At 43.3% G+C, this 19,962-nt stretch overlaps 1 protein-coding gene across 2 annotated transcripts; it reads left to right on the top strand.

Annotated features, from left to right (window-relative positions):
* Window positions 1-136: 136 nt before the first annotated feature.
* Window positions 137-19,647, top strand: crtc1a (CREB regulated transcription coactivator 1a). Of its 2 annotated transcripts, XM_086203343.1 has the most exons (15): window positions 137-284; window positions 2,439-2,555; window positions 4,831-4,958; window positions 5,173-5,232; window positions 5,668-5,762; window positions 7,084-7,169; window positions 7,255-7,286; window positions 7,956-8,140; window positions 8,234-8,379; window positions 8,575-8,667; window positions 9,556-9,654; window positions 10,698-10,802; window positions 12,826-12,909; window positions 12,998-13,178; window positions 15,943-19,647. In XM_086203343.1, the coding sequence occupies exons 1-15, from the start codon at window positions 159-161 to the stop codon at window positions 16,146-16,148; spliced, it is 1,743 nt and encodes a 580-aa protein (XP_086059469.1). In that variant the 5' UTR covers window positions 137-158; the 3' UTR covers window positions 16,149-19,647. The 2 variants fall into 2 exon arrangements, with proteins under 2 accessions (XP_086059469.1, XP_086059470.1); XM_086203344.1 differs by lacking the exon at window positions 9,556-9,654.
* The last annotated feature ends 315 nt before the right edge of the window (window positions 19,648-19,962 follow it).

Raw genomic sequence — 19,962 nt, 5'->3', positions numbered from 1 at the left:
ATGTGGTGTCAGCAGGCCCGGAGGGACACCCACAGTTTAACGGTGTATCAGAGCGTTTATGTGCATCTCTTCTCGTGCCTCTAACCGGAAGCACCGTGTCCCTCCTGCGCGATGCTTGACACTGACCATTGAAGGAAAACGGAGCAGAAGAGCGAAACATGGCGACTTCGAACAATCCGCGGAAATTCAGCGAGAAAATCGCTTTACATAACCAGAAGCAGGCGGAGGAGACGGCGGCGTTTGAGGAAGTGATGAAGGACCTGAGCATTACCCGGGCAGCGAGGGTAACCGTCCCGCTTCTTCTCTTGTTTTTCCGCCTGCTGTCCTCCGGTTGTTTTCAGCGAGCTGTCAGATATGCACGCATCCCGGCCAGCGGAGGTAAACAATAACAAACGACGCCTCCTGCCAGCTGGGGCCCTGGTCTCCTGTCAAGGACCACCGCTCCAGCTGGAGGGGGGCCACTGTCCTGGACTCTGGAGGGGATGTCAGGGACCCTCGCCCCGAAAAGTTATTGCAATACCTGTCCCACGCAAGTGGAGGCAAAGGGGCGTGCACGCGGATCTGACAGCACGCGTTCAGCTGCAGCGGCGGAGAGAAACTACAAAGATGCGCTTGCATCTGCTTGCTTCTTTTTAATCATTTAACGCGTAAGATTGGAATATGCGGGTAGTGTGTGTGTGTGTGTGTGTGTGTGTGTGTGTGTGTGTGTGTGTGTGTGTGTGTGTGTCGTCTCTGTAAACTTGTCTGACACGTCCTCTGGCCCGTCACACCGCGCGAGAGACATCCACGCCAAAAATGAAGGTTATCAGATTATGAGGAATGTAAGCCACACACAGCACAGGGCTCCAGAATAAATCCCGGGGAGGCTGACCTCCATCGCTGCTGCTGCTGCTGCTGCTGGCCGATGGACTGACTAACAACTTCCATAGTTCAAATAAAAAAATCTCAATATATTCCATTAATTTCTGTTGTGTCGGTCTGAGCTGCTTAGAATTTTAATGAATATTTTATTTGACAGATTTGTAGGAGAAAAGGGTGATCATAAATCGCCTGTTTGTTTGTTTTTTAAAGTTATTTCTTAAAACGCTGAAAGAAAACACGAAATAAGTGAATATTTCACTTTGACGTGTCACAGGAGGAGAAGTGAATTCAATCCGGCCTCTTCAGTTCTTGGGTCCTGGCATGAATAAGGAAGGGAACGCCGCCCTTATCCTGCACAGTGATATGACTCATGAGCTGACATCATAATGCTACAACAGCTTCCAGTGAGACGTAAATTCCAAACTTGCCTAAAATGATGAAAACTTGGGATCCACAGACGGTGCGGGGCAGCAGTGACCGGTTTCCTCTGTTGATCATGGATATCAGACTTAGCCAGCTCATAATTCTCATGTGCACCGGGGTCGCTGGTGTCCTGCCTGGAGTGGCTTCCTTTTTCCTCCACAAATTTTGTTTTTTTTTAAATGGTCCCGAAGCCCTGATGTCACCCTTAAAGTGAGTACTTTTGTTACGTGGGGAAGAAATTTGGACTTTTAAGAGCTCCAGAAAACAAAATAATGAGAGCGATGAGCAGTGGTGCTACAAATGCATCAGTGTTCATTCATTTTAATAATAATCATGATCATAATCATAATACTGATGAAATGGTTCTTATGTGGGAAAATATGATTTTCTTCGTCTAACACTCATTTCAGTGCAGCTCAAATTCCAATCCCACTTGATGTTGGCTTTCTTCTTGAAAATTACTATTACAAAAAAAGGGGCCTTCTGACGCTGACTTTGACAAGCCAGTTAACGCCGGTGAAGTTTCACCAGCACCGAGGGACGCAGCCGAGCGAACCGAGCTGTCTCAGCTCGTCTCATACTGGCTGTGGCTCAGTTTGTCAAGTCGCAGGCGTCCGGTCTAAAAACAGCCTTCTAAACCGGCAGCTTTAAGAATGCTGCAGACCAGCACGGTGCAAATTTCAACCAGTCTGACTGGCAATCTTTGGTCTAAACTGGTCTTGGTGGTGTATGGAGGTTGCTGGCGAGGGCTCGGAGGCAGATATTGGAGTAAAGAAATAAAGTCAAGTTGTCAGTAGTGACAGCAGCCCTGCTAACAGGCAGCAGAGGGCTTGTAGGAGGAAATTAGATTGACCTGTTCTGGTCTCCTCGTGGCGCGGAGCCAGACGTCCCTCCACGGGGATGTGCAGTCTCCCTAATGGGAAACGGAGCTTGAGACCATTTAGAAACAAACATGGTTATGAGGCCTTCAGGGAGTTTGCTTTTGCAGTTCTTCCTCCTGAAGTCTGGTATCATTTCCTGTTCACACCGTCACCATCTGATATCACTATATTTTTATTGACATTTTCCTGTTTCATGTCCATCTTGATTTCCTTTCTTTTTCTTTTCCTTTTTCTTTACGCACGGTTTGTCCTCATGTGCGTTTCTGCTTCCAGTTGCAGTTGCAGAAGACGCAGTACTTGCAGCTGGGACAGAACCGCGGGCAGTACTACGGAGGATCGCTGCCAAACGTCAATCAGATCGGAAACAGCACTATCGACGTGCCTTTTCAGGTGAGCTGTTGTTTGACGCTTCCTTCGTTGTTCTGTCGCCGAATTATTGAAAAGATTATAAACCATGCGAAGGTAAAAGGATGAGCTAAAACCTCTAAACTGATCTCAAAACAGTTAAAACACATGAACAAAAGTTCCACCCAGGAAGTTAAATTACTGCCAGGATGGTTTATTGGACTGCGCTGGATTATGCAGCGTGTAAACTGGCAGGCGAGTGTTGGAGTCATCTAAAGAAAGGACCCGTATGTTCATCAGCTCGACTACCAAACGATGTCTCACCAGACTGAATCAGCCACTCGGAGATGTTTACATCTGCCTGACTGACTCACAACTGCTACACAGGAAGTTACATTCTTTACTGATGTGAGGAACTCCAGAGTTTTGTGTAGTATAAATATGAGGAGGCGAAGTCTACAATCCACATCTTTATGTCATGGTGGAATATGTTGAAGCACTCAAACTTGTTCTGTTCTTGTTCTGGATCTACAAGATGAGGGTCTAAAGATATTTTGGACTTAAGTTGTTTTTTTTCCCTCCAAGGTTGTTTTTTTTTTCCATTTTCATTATTAGTAGTATCATTTTTCTGTGGGTAATTGTCTGATAAATTCTTAGTTTTCTTTTCTTCTGCCAATTTGATGATAACATTCGTAAATTCACATCAACTGTCCTGAAATGAACGATTGATTACTTAAAAATGATGAAAAAAGGAGCAAGAAATTACTTAAATTTGGCAATAAATCAAGTTATTTAAGAACATTATGGGAAATTGTTATTGCTGATTATTCAAATGATAACATTAAAGATCAGATCGTTGTGTTTGGATGCATTCCGAATGGCCTTTAGCAAGAATTCTTCTGTGGGTTTTTGTTTGTTTGGTGATGTCAAATTTGATCTGTATAGAAAAAAGAGACAAATCTACAGTTCTACCCAACGTGGGCTGGTGACAATCGCTTGCTGTCAGTACACGGAGGTGTTGTTCTGGTCGGAGGGCACAAGATGCGTCTCCGCGAGCAGCTCAGCTGGGTGTTGGCCAGGACCTCACGATACCTGAGTCACGATACCTGAGTCACGATACGTCGCGATATCGCCGCGTATTCACCGGAAAACCCACAATAGAGCTGAAAATACAAGTTACTGTGTCACATCAGGTGACATTGATAATTAAGAGGAGAACTTGAGTCCCAACTAATTTAATCAAAATGTCATTTCCGATTTGTTATAATTGTATAAGAATGCAATTCGCCTGAACAACAAAGAGATAAAACCAAATATTTGACACCAAGAGCTGGAAAACTGATGTTGTACCCGGGAATAAGTATCGCCACATATCACCATATAGATCTTTTCCCCACCCTTACTGGGAGCTTCAACTGGTGTCTACACCCACACAGATGTGTATTATAGCCACATCGCTAAGATACACGCACGTGTGAGAAGTCTTTACCAGAAAGGTTCTGTTTTCACTCACAACTGTGTGTTTGGTCGACCGTCAGCGGGATCGGCCACAAACTACCAGGCTGGTTTACATGAAACGTGACGGTGGAGGACGAGCAGAGGGACTTTTGTTTGACATTTTCAACAGATTCTCGGGAAATATGGAAAGGAAGTGACAGAAAAGACTCCACAGCCTCTATCACGGTTGGGAGTTTGTGCAGATCCTGTAGAAGTTGATGAAAGAGTGGGTGTGGGTCTTGGCAGAGGTCTGGACTCTCTTGGTACACTTCTTATTTGTTTAGAAATCTGTTGAATGTTTTATTTTAACAGCCTAATATCAAACAGCAGCAAAAGAAGAGCAGGAACATTTTACAGATGGAGTTTGGCAGAGTGACAGAGAGATGAAGTAAGAACGATAACAACAGCAAAACCAAGTCAAGTCCTCTGCACATCCACACTGCAGTCGCAGCTCATTCAGCTCCAGTGTTTCTGGAGTGCAGGAGAGTTTCTATTCGTCTAATAAGACACAGATACAATTATAACTACTGTTCTACGGGCCCTCCCATCGACAAGTCGCTGGAGAAATGTTGAAGTTTCTCAGTCAAGACTCGTGATCAATATGGCTGCCACGAACGCCACCACTGGTAAGGGCACTTCGGTCCTCCTGTCTTTAATGTGACAGGCGTCTGCTAGCATGTAACGGGCCTGAACCCGCGTTTGTCTCTGCTCTCCATGCTAACGCGCGTCATCTATAAAGGTTAAGCAGGTGAATTGTCTGATAACTGAGAATCATCAATGAATTCATTTCTTTTCTTCTTTTTTTTTTAATCTCCATGGTTAGAATTCAGGGATGGACATGAACAAATCAACACGACACCACGGGTTGGTGGACCGGGTCTACCGGGACCGGAACCGTATCACGTCACCCCATCGAAAACCCCTTTCTATCGACAAACAGGGACGCCAGATATCCTTCAACGCCGTTTATCTTCAATTTGTATGATTTCCTGACTGGAAATGTTCTTTGACGGGTCAAAAATACTCCTGTAGCGTCTCCCTAGTTCAGGTTGCCATTTAGTTTTACTGTGTTACGTTAACACACGAGTCAATATTTGAATGAATGCGTCCGATCTGCCAAGACGTGAGCTTCCCTGTTATATTTTCTTAACCTGCTGTCTCACATTGACAGCTGCCCATATGGCTCCGTATATCTGTCACTACCACCTGACACCAGCTGGAGGAGGTAAGGAACGCCACTGTTTATCTTTCCCCAGACTCTTGGTACAACGATCACGATAAATCCTTCACATTGTCTTGCTGAGAATTATGACTCGTACCACACCGGCCTGGACCTCATCACCCTGGCCAGTTGCAGAGAAGCAGAAGCGCATCAGTAATACAAGACACATTCAGAGTTGAAGCTGGGCTGTCTGTGATGAAATGTTGGACATCTTCTACCGCTGCTTTTTGTTTGCTTTTATTTAATCGGAAAACTTCACATAGTCTTTTGTTAATAGTCGTATGCCTGCCGCAAGTTTGATCATGAGCCAGCTGTGTATCTGACCTGAGAGTCCGTCATCGTGGACGAAGGATGCTGATAACTGTTGCTAACTGTAGGATGCGCCCTGCTGTGTTTTTCTTCATGGCACTGTGTGATGTAGACCCTCTTGTGCTCCAGGACAAACTCTGACTCAGCACTTCACCAGAGCACACTAACTCCTGCCCAGCAGGCCTCTTTCGCGGGAGGATCGCAGGAGCTGCAGCCCAAACGAGGTGCAAACTAGTTCACAGTCCTTCCACTACTTTCACTGAGTCCACATATGCACCGTCCCACGGTAATAAATGAAAGGCATTAAATACTCAGGGGAAGGTCGAGTTGTACTGAAAGAGCTGTTGCTGAGCTACTGTTAGCTCTTCTTTAACCAGACTGGCAGGTGTTTCTGGAGTATCAGCATGATTTGGTGTTTGTTGGGGTTGTTTTGTAGGATCTTGCTGATCTCTGTCCATCCATCCATCCATCCATCCATCCATTTTCTATATCGCTTGTCCGTTAAGGGTCATGGGGGGGTGGGGGGTGGGGGGTGGGCTGGAGCCTATCCCAGCTGACTATGGACTAGAAGCAGGGTTCACCTTGGACTGGTCGCCAGTCCATCATGGGGTTCAGTATCTTTCTCTAGGACACTTTGACATGGTCACCGGGGGAAGTGAGGATCGAAGCAGGGACCCTTGGGTTGCTGGATGGCCACTCTCCCTCTGAGCCATGCCGCCCCTGCTGATCTCCACTGATGTTTTCTCCAGTGCAGAACCCTGGAGTGGAGAAAACAATTATTATGAGGCAACAACATATAACTTGTTCCCGCAATCTACTCCATTTGTGGCCAAGAGATAAGACTTTTCCCCTCAATTTAGTTACTTTTAATTTATTCCAGCCTCAGAACAACTGAATTGAGGGAACAAGTTATATCTGTTGGCTTCAAAACAATAATAACGATAAAAAAATCTCTGCACAGTATTTCTACAAACAATATTTTTCTCTTGCAGCTCCAGTCGGCTGAACCCCAGTGTTTGATGAAAGTGTTTGAATGTAGCTTTGAAGGGCTGCTGATGTAAGAGACTCAGATCAGGAGGATGTCGGTTCATTTTGAATCATATTTTTACATCTCTGTGCCAGAGATGCTGTGTTTCAGGTTGTCCATCAGTCTGCTCCAGTCTCATGAGGTTGATCTCTCGGGGAAACCTTAGAGGAATTCTCTCAACATTCGTCACGAACATTCAGTTCAACTCATGAATTGATTACACTTTGATGGTCAAAGGTCAAGGTCACCTTGAGCCGGCAAAACAATTTTTGGACGGTTGTAGACTGATCGTGGACCTCGTTGGTGGTTGTGTGCGCTAGTTAACTTCCATTCAGTAAAAACCTCGCCATTATTTACATGTGTTTTTTATTCTTCCTTCTCTCCATGTCTTCTTTGTGCTTTCCTGCATTTAAATTTCCCTTCCACGTATCAAAGGAGGACATGAGGTCTGTGATTATTCTGAGTTCAAACATCTGTAGACCCAAGAGGAATTATTTTCCCCCCCTCCGTCTCCACAGTTCTCCTGCTAACTGTGCCAGGATCTGAAGCAATTAAACAGGAGGGTGAGGAAGATGAACAAAAACAGAGCTGGGACTGTAAAAAGGTGCCGTATTTACTTACACTGCTGTATCAGGTTGTACCTGTGGTTCCTGGGACACTCACACTGTAAATGATCTTTTCCCTTGCAGGATCTTTCAAGGTCTAAAGTCCCAGGAATTCAGTGAGTATCTCAGTGGTTTGTCCACTTTTCTTATTAACGGATTAGTTCTTGAATTGATGTAGTGGGACATTTGAGTTAAAAGCAGATTTTAGTGAGCTTTGTTTTATTGCAATGAGGCTGGTTCATATAAGCAGATGTTCAGTTCGGCGTTGCCAGACTCCGTTTAGACCCCCGTTTTACCCGTGATTTCAGTTCCTCTCCTTCCCCTGCAGGTGTCTGTTCGCTATGGGTTTTGAAGCTTTTTTTTCCTCTGTTTTGTGGTTGGTCATGGCACCAATTCCTCAAATATGTGCACCTGCCTACTGTGTAATCAGCTCAGTTTTATGAGAAGACAATCTTTCTAGGCGGGAAATCCTTCTTCAGTTGCGTCTGAAGAACGAGCATGAAAAAAGCAGCTTTAAACTGAAGCCTTCTGACTAATTAAGCATCTTTTTCATTGCCAAAGTGTGTGCATGCGTGTGTGTATGTGTGTGTGTGTGTGTGTGTGTGTGTGTGTGTGTGTGTGTGTGTGTGTGTGTGCGCGCGCGCGCGTATCAGGAAAAGTCCCATCAGCCAAATACACTGAAGTCCATTTCTGGAGCTGATTTGTGAACTATCTGACGTGTGTCTCGGTCGTCTGCAGACACTGTGTGTTGAATGAGCATTCACCATGAGTTCCTGTACTCGCAGCATATTCCCATCTCCGGAACAACAGTTGAGCTCTTCACTAAAACCAGCTGCCCACAACACTGGTGGCTCGCTGCCTGACCTGACCAACATCCAGTTCCCTTCTCCGCTGCCCACCCCGCTGGACTCGGATGATGCAGCAGCTGCCTCGTTCAGTTCCTCCAATAGCGCAGGGACCCTGGCTGAAGGTAGCAGCGCAGTCCCTCATCAGCGATCACGCTGCTGACTTCAAACTGTTGGTTAAAAACTCCTTCCTTCTGCCATTTTTGTGTTCTGGGTAGGAGTGGAGGCTTCTCAGCCCTCAGTAACCATGGAGATGGAGTCTGGGAGGAACAACATGGTTCCTCTCATACTTAATGCAGGAGATTCCCACCAGCACCAGAACCTGCAGCTCTCCCCGACATCTCCACCTCTCACTCTCTCTCAGGTACGTACCAGCACCCTGGCACCAATTACACGAGTTGCTCAGTTTTGATTGTGTGTAAAACACTTGGATAATGAGTTGTTTTCAAAATGTAACGTATCAGATTATAGTGATGGGTTGGTTCTAAGAGGGAATTTAATGCGTTTTCCCTAAAAAATTGGAGCCTCGTGTCTTATTCACTGCCATGCTCCCTCCCAGGTGGCCATTAATTCCATGACCCTGGAGCAGCAGCTGTCCCAGTACACCTTCTTCAACCAGCAGCCGTCGTCCCAGAGCCACCAGAGCCAGCCTGTGAGTCTCGCTCCAAAACGAGTACAGATGATGTGCATCTTTATACTCCTAAAAAAACCTGAATCCCTTATGAAGGCTTTCTCATTGATCACATGAATACATAAAACACTTGAAATGATTTCAGGATTTGTCTTGTTCTCTAGAAACCTGTTGCTTCAATGTCAAGTTTAACTTAACCTCAAAGCAGATTTCTTTCTTCTCGCTATCACAGTTACCGCAGCTGTTTCCTGGATGCCGTGCAAGCGTTTTCAAATGTGTCAACTTCTGTCAACATTTTTGGAGGAAAAAAGTCAGGCTGGAAGGATGAATTTGTTGACCTTAAATAATCAGACATCAATAAATAATAAGATGTCGAATAAATTCACTGAAATGTCAAAATAAAAGGGGTCCTTTGAAAGTAGCGTCATGCCTACAGGATCTTATTCATCCTGATGCAACTATCTCCAGATAAATTGAACTATTAGAAATCTAGTAAACCATAACTACTTGTAAATTTAAATCCATCAGTTATTTTTAACATATAGATTGCTAAGAATATGTGAGAAGATTCTGAATAAATAATTAATAACATCTGAAGGGGAAGAATGCAAGAAAATAGTATATCCTGTCAAATAGCCTTCTTTTGTTCCATCAAATCTCCATAATAAAAAGTAAAGGATTTTTGGTGAGGCGTAAATGAACCGTGTGATTCAGCCACTAGAAATTGAATTTGTATAATAACGAACAAACAAACCTCCCGATATTAATTATACTGGACTAAAACCGGTCCCAACGCACGTCTGCCATCATCTCTGATGTCTACTGATTCTCTGTGATGAGCTGTATTGTAACGATAAGCTGGTTCTCAATGGCTGTCGTCGCTGTATCTCATGGTGTCTGTGACTGCAGCCAGTGGGCCTGGTTCAGCTGCCGACCTCCGTCACCTCCTGCTCCACGTCCGACAACCAGACCTCGTCGCAAACCAACATGACCATCGACATGAACACGGTGAGCTGCTCCACGTTCCTCCTGCGAATCTGTTCACAGATTGGAAAAGTGAATCCAAAAAGAAGGCAACCGTATTGATTTGACTGTAATTTAATAGCTCGTGTTTCTCTCATAAGAAATGAAGTGAATAGATGAGATAAAAACACAACCGAATGAGCCAAACATCAAGGAAACAAACCCGTTTTGCGAAGCGCCTCGCATCCTTCAGATCTTGGCTCTGGCAGCTCCTCGTCTGTTGCAGTGGGAATGTGTTTGGATCACTGCGGGAATGAAGTGGCCTACATTCTCTTCATCTCACTTTTCAGGTCAAGGGAAACAAGCAACATTCTGTTACTTTAACCGTGAACACCAGCGTTCTCCAGCTCAGCTGCGTTTATCTTACTGAGGTGTTTTAGGTCGCACCTGAGATACAATGACGGCAAGGTTACGGCAAATACAGCCATTAGGGATTCAGCAGCAGTTATTGTCACACGAGTGTGAATATCTGTATCCATACACACACACACACACACACACACACGCGTGCGCACGCACACATTAATCGGGCGGATAATGTGTGTATCTGTGTGGAGGTTCTGTCAGCTTTGACTGATAAGAGATTATCAGTCTAATTTGATACACCTCTGATTCTGAATGACCTGATACTTCAGTTCTGGTTGTTATTATAATAATATCTCATGTTTTCACCCCTGCTGCTTGAGTCAATTGCACTGCGATATTTTTGTCTGTTTGTTTTTTTGAGATTTTTCCTGATCCTGATTCAGTTTCTTGGCTTGGATTGCAGTCATTTCTCTGCTCCTAATTGATCTCCTCTAGTTTCCATTGTTTACCCAACAGCGTTTGGAGTTTTTTTTGAATGGCCTGACGTGACGCAATGACTGATATTCTGGTTGTGATCGTGATAAATGTCATGATCCACCTGCGTGAAGCTTCTCCATCCACCTGGAGGCGTCGTTTTCTTCAGATACATGTAGCAAAACTCCAGCGTGAGCCCACTTACTGTCCCCCAGTGTGAATAACTCCTACATGTCCTCTTGTATCAGGCCTCCCAACTCCAACAGTACCGCAGTAGAGTCGGATCCTCTGCCAATCAATCGCCAACCTCCCCTGTCTCCAACCAAGGCCTCTCACCCGGAGGTTCACCTCAAGTAAGGACGCGTGAACCAGTGAGCTGTCGCTGTCGGTTTGCTCTGTCTGAAAGTCACCGTCCCTTTGCATCGTTGCTGTGTGGTCAGCGTTGCTCAGTAGGAACCCATGCTGCTTTCTTTTGTCGGCATCAGCAGATCTGGGCAAAAAATACACTGTCACTGTGATGCTTCACACACAAGCGTGCTCGTGAGGTCATGTACGCGCAAAGGTTCCCGCAGAGTCACGTCAGTTTGGAGTCCTCCTCAGGAATTTTATTCTGCTCCTTAAAAAGTGCTTGATTTTTTTTAAAGCATAAAAAAGAAATCAGAAATAGATGTAGCAACTTGGAAAAACAAACAAACAATCAAACTGGTAAGCAAAAAAAAAAAAAAAGAGAGAGAGCACACTCCGTTTTTTTTGTCTGGCGGTTTCAAATTGAGCAAACGTGAATTAATCACAATCAAATCAAACAATCCAAGTTGACACGAACAGCTGGTAAAATGAATAAAGTCTTAAAATTCCTATTACAATATTAACAGTATTGACGATAATTCTAGTTTTGCCCAGATCTGAGCACCGGTCTCTCCACACTCCGTGTCGTTGATGTGTTAATGTGGTGTAGCTGTGTCCCCCCGACCTTCCTCCTCTGCTGCTTTTGTGACACTTCCTCTGTTTCCTCCTCAGTCTCGCTGTATTAGACCCCAGACTTTATGTTCATCAGATCTCTCTGTGTTTGTTATGGATTTGCACAAGCGGGAGGATTTACGCGAGCATGACGGGGAACGGTAATCCCCTCTGAAGTGTTTTTTTGGGGGGGGGGGGGGTGTTAATCATCCTGGTGTTTGGATGTGAACAAACTGAGCCTTGCTCACAGGGTGGTGCTTTAAGATAAACTGTGCACGCCTGAAGTAAACACGGATCAGGGTTGTTCATCGGTTGGATTCACTGCCACAATAAAACTTGTTTAAATCCACCTGATGCACAGAATGAACACTCTTCATAACATTTTTTGCTTCTCATTGACCGTGTTGGAGATGCGCTGATGGTTTAGACCGTCTCGATCCTTTCCTGTGCTGAAGACACTCTCTCGTAGTGTGGAGATTATGCATTGTCTGAACATCCACTGACTGGCTGCGTTCTGTGGGGACATCTGCAACTCGCACGGATAATTTGGTTTGGAACTAGGAGGAGCACGGGCTGAGAACATGATCCAATTACTTCTACATTAACAGGCCACGATGAAATATGAGGATTTCTGTCGCTGCTTCAATGAGGACATCAAAATAAGGAGAATTAGCCTTCATTGGATGAGTCAGAAGAGGGAGGATAAAGTCTTTTTTTCAGTTATTCCCTTTATTTCATGTGAATTTTGAATTATTTCCGTTCAAGTGTCGTTAATTAAATCGCCAAGAGCGAAAGACAGCACCTCAAAGAGCTTCTTCTTAAAAAGTAGGGGTCAGTCTCCGTCTTCTCTTTTGCTTTTTGACATTTATGGTGACTTTTAGATTGAGAAATATGGAATTGTGCCGATCCACATTCTTATTTATTTGTGTTTTTATTTCTGTTCACTTATTTAGTAGCCCAATTCGTCCATAAGATTGTCATCAATTCTTTTGTTATTTTGATTGTCCTGGCGGTTGAAACGTGCTGCAAAACTGCAAAACATAAAAAGGGGGGGGGGGGGGTATGAATAATTTATCGTGATAGCGAGTGATTGCATGCTGCACTTGTACTACATGCTTTTCTGAATATCCCAGTGGATTTGTTTATTTCCATTTACAATTTATTTCGCGATCGTTCTTGTGCTTCTCCTTGTCAGTTCACATGTAAGCTGTGTAGTTTCCATAGAGTTGTTGAACGCAGTGTTTCTGCACGATGCACCAAAATTGAGCAGAAAGAAAAACTGGAAGCTCTGGTGCAGACCTGCTGGCTGTGTAATGTGAAGCATTGTAGCTTCTGCAGCCTGGTGAAGTCTCGTCATATCTCTTCGTCATGCACACTGTGAGTTCTTAATTTAAGGTTTTGGCCTCTTTGTTGTTGCAGCATAACTCCATTCTGGGCAGCGTGTTTGCAGACTTCTACGACCAGCAGCTCCCGTCCCTTCAGGCCAGTGCTCTCTCTCAGCAGGTACAAGCTCAAACCCAAGTGTCCCAGCTTGCTTTCAACCTGCTGAGACTTCTGAGCCAATCAGCCGTGTTGCTTTCTGCCATGCCAGTTGGAGCAGTTCAACATGATGGAGAACCCCATCAGTTCTGACAGCCTGTACAACCAGACCTCCACCCTCAACTACTCCCAGGCACTGATGATGGGTCTGACCGGTGGCCACTGCAACCTGCAGGACTCACAGCAGCTGGGCTACAGTAACCATGGCAACATCCCCAACATCATTCTCACAGGTGAGGGGTCTCTGGAAGTTGTTGCATGATCAAAAAGACACAAAGCCTATTCAGAATATCAAAAACTTTATAGGGGCCGTGATGAGTTTCCTCCGCAGGGTGGCTGGGCTCTCCCTTAGAGACAGGGTGAGAAGCTCGGTCATTCAGGAGGGACTCAGAGTAGAGCTGCTGCTCCTCCATGTCGAGAGGAGTCAGTTGAGCTGGTTCAGGAGTCTGGTGAGGATGCCTCCTGGACGCCTCCCTCGGGAGGTTTTCTGTTCTTGTCCTACGGGGAGGAGGCCTCAAGGCTGACTCAGAACACGCTGGAGGGTTTACGTCTCTCGGCTGGCCTGGGAACGCCTCGGGATTCCCCCGGAAGAGCTGGTGGAAGTGGCTGGGGCGAGGGTGGTCTGGGTTTCCTTGCTGAGGCTGCTGCCCCCGCGACCCGGACCAACCGGATAAAGTGGAGGACGACGACAGAAACAAAAAAGAATACAATAAACAGAAGCCTCGAGTCAATCACATCATTCATCAAGTCATCATCAGTCCCTCCAAACAACAAATTCTGTGGAGAAAAGTCTGAACACATGATGATGAAAATGTTCTTTAAATATTGTACAGCAAAATGCAAAACTTATCTTTCTTGAAGAAAACAACAAACATCCGCAAACTGCAGACCACAGAAGATTTACAGCAACATCTTCTTTTATTTCTTTAGGACTGCACCGACAAAAAGTGTTCCAATGAAAACATAAACCATAAAAAAACAGTTCCCCCTGTTGCGCAAATGAACGAATCAATATAAATCATCTATAAATCAACACATGCACCATCTATAAATCACTCAATACAAAAAATACATGGCAGTTAAATTCATTTTCAATATTTTGCTTGAATATCACCATCTCATTTAGATATACAGCAAATATAGGAATATAGAAGCAACTTGTGTATAAGATATTTTGGCGTGAGACAGTAGTTTCTGCACTCTACTCACCTACCCTCCATTTCAAATGAAAATTTACGCTCTCATACTTTTGGATCAATTACAATTTATTCAGGAATGAAAAGCATCCAAAAAAATAACTCCTGGTTGAACTATAAAATAAAATAGATGTTCTGCGTGTTCAATATCTGAAAGAACAATTATTTGTGAATTAAATATCGATGTGGATGTCATTCATTATTTCAAACGAACTCCTTCAGCTTTAGGAGGAAGGAGACGTGTTGCAAACTGCACCTCCAGACCAGAAGACAGCCTTTTCCTCGTAATCATGTGCATGCCTTGATTTAGTGAAAATCAAAACATCATAGGCTTCAAAAAGATGTGACTCGTTCCTCCTGCTGTTATGATACGCGTTTGTGTCCCATGAGGGTGTTTGAATGACTTTGTGTGCGGGCGGCACGGTGGTGCAGTGGTTAGCACTGTCGCCTCACAGCAAGGAGGGTTTGAGTCCCAGATCTTTCTGTGTGGAGTCTGCATGTTCTCCCTGTTCCTGTGTGGGTTCTCTCTGGTACTCCAGCTTCCTCCCACAGTCCAAAGACATCAAGAGGGGACGAGGCTGATTGATACTCTAAATTGACTGTAGGTGTGACTGTGAGTGTGAATGGTTGTCTGTCTCTATGTGTTGGTCCTGTGATGGACTGGTGACCTGTCCAGGGTGAACCTGCCCCTCACCAAAGGCTGCTGGGATAGGCTCCAGCCCCCCTGCGACCCTTAACAGGATAAGCGGTAGAAAATGGACTTTGCCAGGTGTAAGTCTGCAAAATGGACTTCTCCCTTCCGACGACCTTCATAGGCAGATTTTGGGAAAGAAGAAGTCAGTTCAGAAGGGATGTTCTTAGGGGTCACATGGCAACTGGTGGGCTGTCAATTCACACTAGTTGTATTTATGGAGCTTGTAAATGTATGAGACTCTGAATTAGTGCCAAAGCCCTTGTAGATCCAGGGATAAACATCTTAATGAGTTTGAGTAGATTTTACCCCTTTATCAAGTTTTTCAGTCTCCTTCATTAGTGAACTGTGTAATTAACAAATCATGTCATTGTCATATATTTCTCTTCCAACCTGAAAGACATTCTCATCCTCCTTTAAAACCCTCATGGGGATAAATACAAACCTAATAATGTGTGTACTAATTTGTTTAAAGGAACACACCACTTATGGGAAAACATGCTTTATGTCCATTCTTCCTGGAGTCAGACAAGCAGATAGAAACCCTTCTCTCCTCTGTGCGGCATTGGAGGGCTGAGACCCACAGTGACTGGCAGACTGCTAGTTAGCTTAGCACTAGGAATGGTAGTTGATGGGAAGTGTTGGCATATGTCTCTCACAAGTCAATAAATAGAGTTTTCTTCAGAATGGTCTACGTCTGCATGAATAGAACTAAGGCTGTGCATTACATTCATATGAAATAATGGAACTACTTTACTTTACTGACTGGGCGCAGTGATTTGACGCAGCAAGAAGTCAAACGTTCATCATAATTTCATGACGACTAGGAAAGCGACCTGCTACTAATCATGGCCGACATTGTCGGAGAGAGGATGAGGAGGATTACTTCTTGGATTCATGGTATTGGTGCTAACACTTCCCATCCTTCATTGTGCTAAGCTAACTAGCAGTCAGCTTATCGCTGAGGTTCTCTCATGCAGCAAAGAGGAGTGAAGGGTATGTATCTTCTTGTCTGGCTGTGGGGAGGATGGTAAATAAGCATCTTTCTCAAAACCAAGTTGAAACTTTCCTTTAACTATGATCCCTTTTCCAATGTCCCGTCTTGTTTAGTGAGCGGCGAGTCTCCCCCCACCCTGCCGAAGGACCTGACTGGCTCCCTGCCCTCAGATATAAGCTTTGATATGGACTCCCAGTTCCCTCTGGACGATCTGAAAATTGACCCGCTGACACTTGATGGCCTACACATGCTCAATGACCCAGACATGGTCCTCGCTGACCCAGCTACGGAGGACGCCTTCCGTCTCGACCGGCTCTAACAGCACCACGTGTACAGGTGTGTAAACCCTGCTGGATTCCCAGTCGAAGTATCAGTTCCACACCAACGACACACAACTCCCACGGGAGAGCTTTTTGAAGCATCATCATCCCAGGAAATGTTTCCAAGAGAGCATCCTTTCTCTTCACTCACGACTCATCCATTTCTGATTTCTTTTAAATGCCTTTTTTTTTTTTTTAATGAAGATTGATTTGTGGTAATTTGGCAAAAACATAAATAAAAAATCATGGCTTCATGGTGAAGCCAAACTACACAGCTGTTACGAGAGAGTAGCTTGAAGACTCAGAGGAGTCCGTTTTTGATTTGCAGAGTCGTCCTCTGAGTGACGGCGGGTCACTATTGGTCACCTTGACTTGTTAGGAAGGTCCACCTGAGTAAAGAGCCAGGCACCGGTTATGCATGAAATCACAAATCACTGTGCATCCTTGTTTTGCCTTAATAGCTTGACTTTTTGGTTTTCATGCAAAAAAAAAGACTATTATGTAAATGAAAACAACAACAACATTCAAATAAAAAAAACAACCCATCATGTAGTATAACTGTTTTACATGTGTCTTGGCCAAAATAATTCAGTTGCATTACTGTAGCTGAGGTGTGCTGATCGTCACTGTCGCCACCATCTCATTTTGTCTTACGTGTAATCGGATAAATGAGTTCTTTGTTGTGTCGTAGACGTTTTACAGGTTTGTTTTGGTGAATATTTTACGTGTACAGAATGTGATTAGATCACGTGTCATGGTATCTATGCAAAACCTCAGTGATTGATTTAAGACTGTAAAAAGAACCCTTACCCAGAGAAAGCACAGCCATGTTTTATTTCTTTTGATTTTTTTTAAAAATTTCCTTTTTAAAACAGGGCGAAGAAAAAAAAAAAAAAAAAAAAAAAGGTCTCCGTGAACGTGGCGTAGAGTCGAATCTCTCCTGGATGATTCTCGAAGATGTGACCTCAGTTGAAATATATATATTTTTCCAGACAATTTACCTGCCTCGATACTAGAACAGCATTGCTGATGCAGTGAGAATGTATTTCGGTCACATCTTGTACAGTTGTGTTGTTGCTATCTTGTCATGGTCATTGCCTCTCATATCTTTTTGTACTGTAGGACCAAATATTTCCCCACAAAGGAGATGTGGCGCACTGTTTTAAATTTTATATCTGATGACTCTTTTTGGTTTTGTGACACCAAAACTTCTTTTTTTTTTTGTTGTCACCTTGTCGGCGCCCATGGATTTATCGCCTGTTTCCGCATTTCAGCGTCGTCTTGCTTCGAGTGTGAATTCGATCTTTTCGAATCGACCTCGTACCCCAATGGCTCAGATCGCACTTTATGCATTTATTTAAAACAATTGTGACTCTTAGGTGCACCGCACTGTACCTGTTTGCCCTTGCTTTGATTAAACAAGAATTATTTTTTAAAGATGAAATGCTATATGAGGAACAAAATTATAGTTATTTTTTAAAAGTCAAATATAGATAGTATATTTAAAATAGGCTGGTTTTAATCAGCCATTTTTTTTTTTAAATTTTGTTAGCTATACCTCCTTTTGGGTTGGCCCAAATATATCTACTGTATCTCCTAACCATTAACGCTAAGTGAATCGACTCGAAATATTATCTAATAACTCACTAATTAGTCAGATATAAATATTTATTAAGATTGCCATAATACAGTTATAATGCTTTTCATTAAAAATTGCAGAGACTATAGTCATTATACTCTACCACACACTTCATTTAAATATGTTTTATCAACAGACAATACAAAATTGTCATTTAAAGCAAAAAAAACACTTAAAGGCAATCTATTGATCTATTTAGAAGAAAATTAAGCTTTTATATTACGTGAAATGAACATTAAAAAAATATGCATATAAAGTGCCCAATGGACCTCATTTGCTTTATGAAGAGTATTTTATGCCATTCGTTTTGTAACTCAGTGCAGGAATATTCATTCATAACATGCCCACAAACCGTTCTAAATCGTTTTTTTCTCTCAGTATGATCGTTTAGATGTACCATGTTTCTGACGTTCAGCGTGTTTTGTTTCCTTCCTGAATAATTTTGTGACTGCATGAATCTCTTGACATGGCTGCCTTTGTGTGGCTCAGGTTTTTTAATTTCCTCTGAAGGGTGCGGTGAGCTCGTTCGTCTTGATTGTTTCGATTTTTCCTGTTTGGTAGACTTGTGTCTTTTGTCTCTTTTTAATTGGTCACGTGTAGGTCATGTTAGTGCTAAGTGACGGCTATAAGCTTCAGAAATGTTATGCACACGTAGACGCCGTTCGTTTGTTTTACACCGCAAAATATACAGTATGTGCTTATTTCCTGTGCAACAGCCACAGAGCTCTATGTCAAGGTAAACCTATAGACTAGCTTTGTATATTGCTGTATGGTAGGAGCAGTGTCTTTTTTCTTTTTCGCGCTTTATGTAATATGATGTCAAAGTGAGAAAATGCACTGTGCCGCAACATGTGGCTCTATATTCTTTGCTGGACCTGGATGAGCCTGATATCTTTATAGGTCCGTTTGTTTTTCTGCTCCGACTTCAGTGCGCTCCTGTAGATAGCTGGGACTGATGTACTGCCACCCTCTTATGCATCAATGTTCAGGTATCCATTGGTATTCGTCCAATGTTTACAGAGTTTACAACAGAGCCGCGTTGGATTTCCTCTTCGATTTTTCTTGGATACGTGCAGTTTAGATGAGGAAGGATTAATCAGCACTGCTATGATACTGGTTTTGATATTATGAGCATAAAATGAGGTTTTATGGTTGAGTAAACTAATTTCATCCGTATCCATTTGGAGGCTCTGAAATTAAGTTGATTTGTTTTACAAACTAATCTCTGTAATTCCTTAACCCTAAAAAAAAACAGGAACTATTTAGGAGGGATGCACCGATTGAGAAACCTGGCTGATATCGACCGATATTTAAAATAACAATTTCACCCGACAGCTGACACTGGCAGTTTTTTTTGTTTTGGTTTTTTTTGGCCAATACTGATGTATGTTTGTTGTTTTTATTGATGTTTCCTCTACCTTTTGTGTCTGGGTAACAAATAAAAAAAAAAAAATCATCGTAAAAGAAATCATTTCATTCACAGAGAGGCCAATGGCGGTCAACAAGGTGAATATCAGCTGATAACGACACACGGCCAGTATGTCGGCGCAACCCCACACGATGTAGTTGGATTTATTTGACAGCAAATCCATCTTCCCCTCTATTCTTTTCCTCTCTTTCGTTCGGTGTTAAATCCACAGACGAACTAAAAAGCCAAAGCTGAAAATAGCCATAAACGAGAGAATACGACAGTCTAACCTCCTATCTCCTTTATTGTTCTTGAAAAAAAAGATGTTGTTGACGTACAGATAATGATGAATTAATAACCAAGTGTTTACATTGAACATAATTACAGAAATTCTCTAACTTGTAGAGCTACAGATATCTCCTGGCTGGTACCTGGAAAAAAAACAAAACAACACTAACAAACAAAGAAACGTGTGAATATAGAAATCTTCAGAAAATACAGATGATATTTTGCTTTAAGCAGTCAGTTTTGCCTGTGATTTGTCCAACTGCTGTTAAACACTACTGTATAGTGAATATGACTACACATCTTGTTTGAGAAATAGCAAAAACAACTCATGTACAGTCGGTAGATCAACTGTATGACACTACGTGTAAAAACACAAACTGAATCAGGAGTAACAGTCATGTGATCGTCTATGAATCCTGTGTGCATTTTTTGAGGACAGCCCTGCTGGTTAAAGCCTCACCCAATGGCAGCTAAATTG

Source organism: Aulostomus chinensis, chromosome 5, assembly GCF_037954235.1.
Source record: "Aulostomus chinensis isolate RoL2024-O1b breed Wild chromosome 5, RoL_Achi_v1.0, whole genome shotgun sequence".
In the NCBI taxonomy this organism is placed as follows: domain Eukaryota; kingdom Metazoa; phylum Chordata; class Actinopteri; order Syngnathiformes; family Aulostomidae; genus Aulostomus; species Aulostomus chinensis.
Note: the sequence above shows the minus strand (reverse complement) of the source record. Positions and strands in the feature narration are given on the sequence as shown.

What these genes read in the sequence shown, in the direction of transcription:
- crtc1a (XM_086203343.1), top strand. Translation starts at nt 159, where the DNA reads ATGGCGACTTCGAACAATCCGCGGAAATTCAGCGAGAAAATCGCTTTA. An exon ending in CGCAGGGACCCTGGCTGAAG is followed by an intron (nt 8,141 to 8,233) that starts GTAGCAGCGCAG and finishes TGTTCTGGGTAG; the next exon opens with GAGTGGAGGCTTCTCAGCCC. An exon ending in CACCTCTCACTCTCTCTCAG is followed by an intron (nt 8,380 to 8,574) that starts GTACGTACCAGC and finishes GCTCCCTCCCAG; the next exon opens with GTGGCCATTAATTCCATGAC.